The sequence below is a fragment of the Toxotes jaculatrix genome, chromosome 12 (assembly GCF_017976425.1).
Source record: "Toxotes jaculatrix isolate fToxJac2 chromosome 12, fToxJac2.pri, whole genome shotgun sequence".
Lineage (NCBI taxonomy): Eukaryota > Metazoa > Chordata > Actinopteri > Toxotidae > Toxotes > Toxotes jaculatrix.
The window spans coordinates 8333366-8335707 of NC_054405.1; the positions used below are offsets into that span (position 1 = coordinate 8333366).

Sequence of the window (2342 nt, forward strand, 5' to 3'; positions counted from 1 at the left end):
TACAATATTGTTGAGATAAGAGAATGAAAGTACAGTGTGACGCTGTTAAATATTTCTAAGCTCATAAAAATTCCACTGAAATCAACTTAATTGTCTTGTCACCTGTGACCATTAACTAATTCACTTGTGCATCAGTGCTGTAATTTCTCTCTCTCTCTCTCTCTCTCTCTCTCTCTCTCTCTCTCTCTCTCTCTCTCTCTCAGGGTGGAGGTCACAGGATTCCAGCTCACAACAAGGATTTGAGGATTAACCATAGACCTGGAAAAGAGAGAAAGACAGTGCTTATGTTCACCATAATGGCACCTGCAGGAGTGGCCTCACTGTGGGCTCGGCTCTTCCTGCTGTTTCTTTGCTTGACACTACAGGCTGGCATGCTTCAGTTCACTGCAGCGACGATACAAGGGTACATTGGAGACAGGGACATGATATGCCCGTCTGTATGCAGGTGCGATGAGGACTTCATCTACTGCAATGACCGTGGCCTGAACTCCATCCCATCACTGCCTCCTTCTGCATCTGTCCTTTACCTTCAGAACAACCACATAAACAACCCAGGCTTGCCCACCTCCTTGGAGGGCCATCTTGCTGTCCGTGTGGTCTACCTCTATGATAATGAACTAGATGAATTCCCCATGCACCTGCCTCCATCCGTGCGTGAACTGCATTTGCAGGACAACAACATCCGCACTATTCCTCGGAGTGCGCTGGCTCGGATGCCCTTGCTAGAGAAGCTCCACTTGGATGACAACTCTATTTCCACTGTCAGCATTGAGGATCAGGCCTTTGCTGACAACCCACGGCTGCGCCTGCTTTTCCTTTCACGCAATCATCTGTCTAGTATCCCCTCAGGTCTGCCTGCTTCTTTGGAAGAACTTCGCCTCGATGACAACCGAATCTCCACAATCCCAACCCATGCCTTCCGAGGCCTCACCTCACTTAGATGTCTTGTCCTGGATGGGAACCTTTTGGCCAACCAGCGCATTGCCGATGACACATTCTCCCGCCTTTCCAACTTGACTGAGTTATCTCTAGTCCGTAACTCCCTCCAGACCCCTCCTGTGAACCTGCCTAGTGCCCATCTACAGCGCTTGTCTCTACAGGACAATGCCCTCACTCATATGCCACGTGGTTCCTTGGACGGCATGCGCAGGCTGCAGAGGCTGGACCTGTCGGGAAACAACCTGACCACCCTGCCGAGGGGACTGTTCAAAGACCTGGACAGCCTGGGTCAGCTGTTGGTGCGTGGTAATCCTTGGCACTGTGGCTGTAACCTGCGTTGGTTATATGACTGGCTGCATGCCCGTGGTAACTCCATCACGGTCAGAGGTCTCACCTGTCATGGACCCGACAGAGTGCGAGACATGGCTTTGACAGACCTGACCAGCGAGATGGAGGAATGTGAGGTGGTGAGGACAGCAGGGACCAGAGACAGAGTGGGTGGAGGTGGAGTGGATAGCTCTACTACTCACACCCCTCCACAGGGCTCTCTCTTCACCCTTCGCTCAAAACGACCTGGACTGGGGCTTCCTGACTCTGGCTTAGACTACACTCTTAGCAGCAGTGGTGTCGGGAAGAGCCTTGCCCTTAACGTGAAGCCTCTCTCTCACAACAGCGTCCGTGTTACCTGGAGTGTGGCACAGCCCAGCTCCTCCTTCAGGCTAAGCTGGCTCCGATTGGGCACTGGGAATGCCATGGGATCAATCACAGAGACGTTGGTCCGGGGGGACCGTCGAGAGTACCTACTTACTTCGCTTCAACCACGCTCCAGCTACATCATCTGCATGGTGCCCCTGCCTGCCAGCTCAGAGAGCAAAGGAACAATTTCTGGAGATGCTGACTCTGATGAAGCTCTGGTGTGTGCAAAAGCTGAAACGTCAGACCTCAGCCCATTGGAGGAGGAGGAGGATGAAGATCCACAGCAAATGACAGCACTGCCCTTGGCTGGGATTATTGGTGGTGCTACCGCTATTGTGTCTTTGGCTCTTATTTTTGGCATCTTCTGTTGGTATGGACATAGGACTGGGCATTTGTGCTCCCGTGACCATTACACTCGCAGCAGCTCTCGGAAAAACAAAAACTATGACGATTACATAGAGTCAGGCACCAAGAAGGACAATACTATCTTGGAGATCCGTGGCCCGGGGTTCCAGATGACGCCTATGGCGGCTTGCCAGCCAATGCAGCCTAAACCCCTACGAGAGGATTACATCATTCATACCATATTCCCCTCCAATGGCACTGGCCTGTACAAAGGTGCCAACCATGTTTCCAATGCAGGACATGGCACCAACCGTGGCTATAGAGAAGGAGGAATCCCAGATATAGACTACTGTTACACATGA

General features: G+C 51.8%; 1 protein-coding gene across 1 annotated transcript; it reads left to right on the top strand.

The window, feature by feature from the left end:
- Positions 1-284: 284 nt before the first annotated feature.
- flrt1a (fibronectin leucine rich transmembrane protein 1a) lies at positions 285-2342 on the top strand. The gene has a single exon (XM_041051878.1). The coding sequence runs from the start codon at positions 285-287 to the stop codon at positions 2340-2342; it is 2058 nt and encodes a 685-aa protein (XP_040907812.1).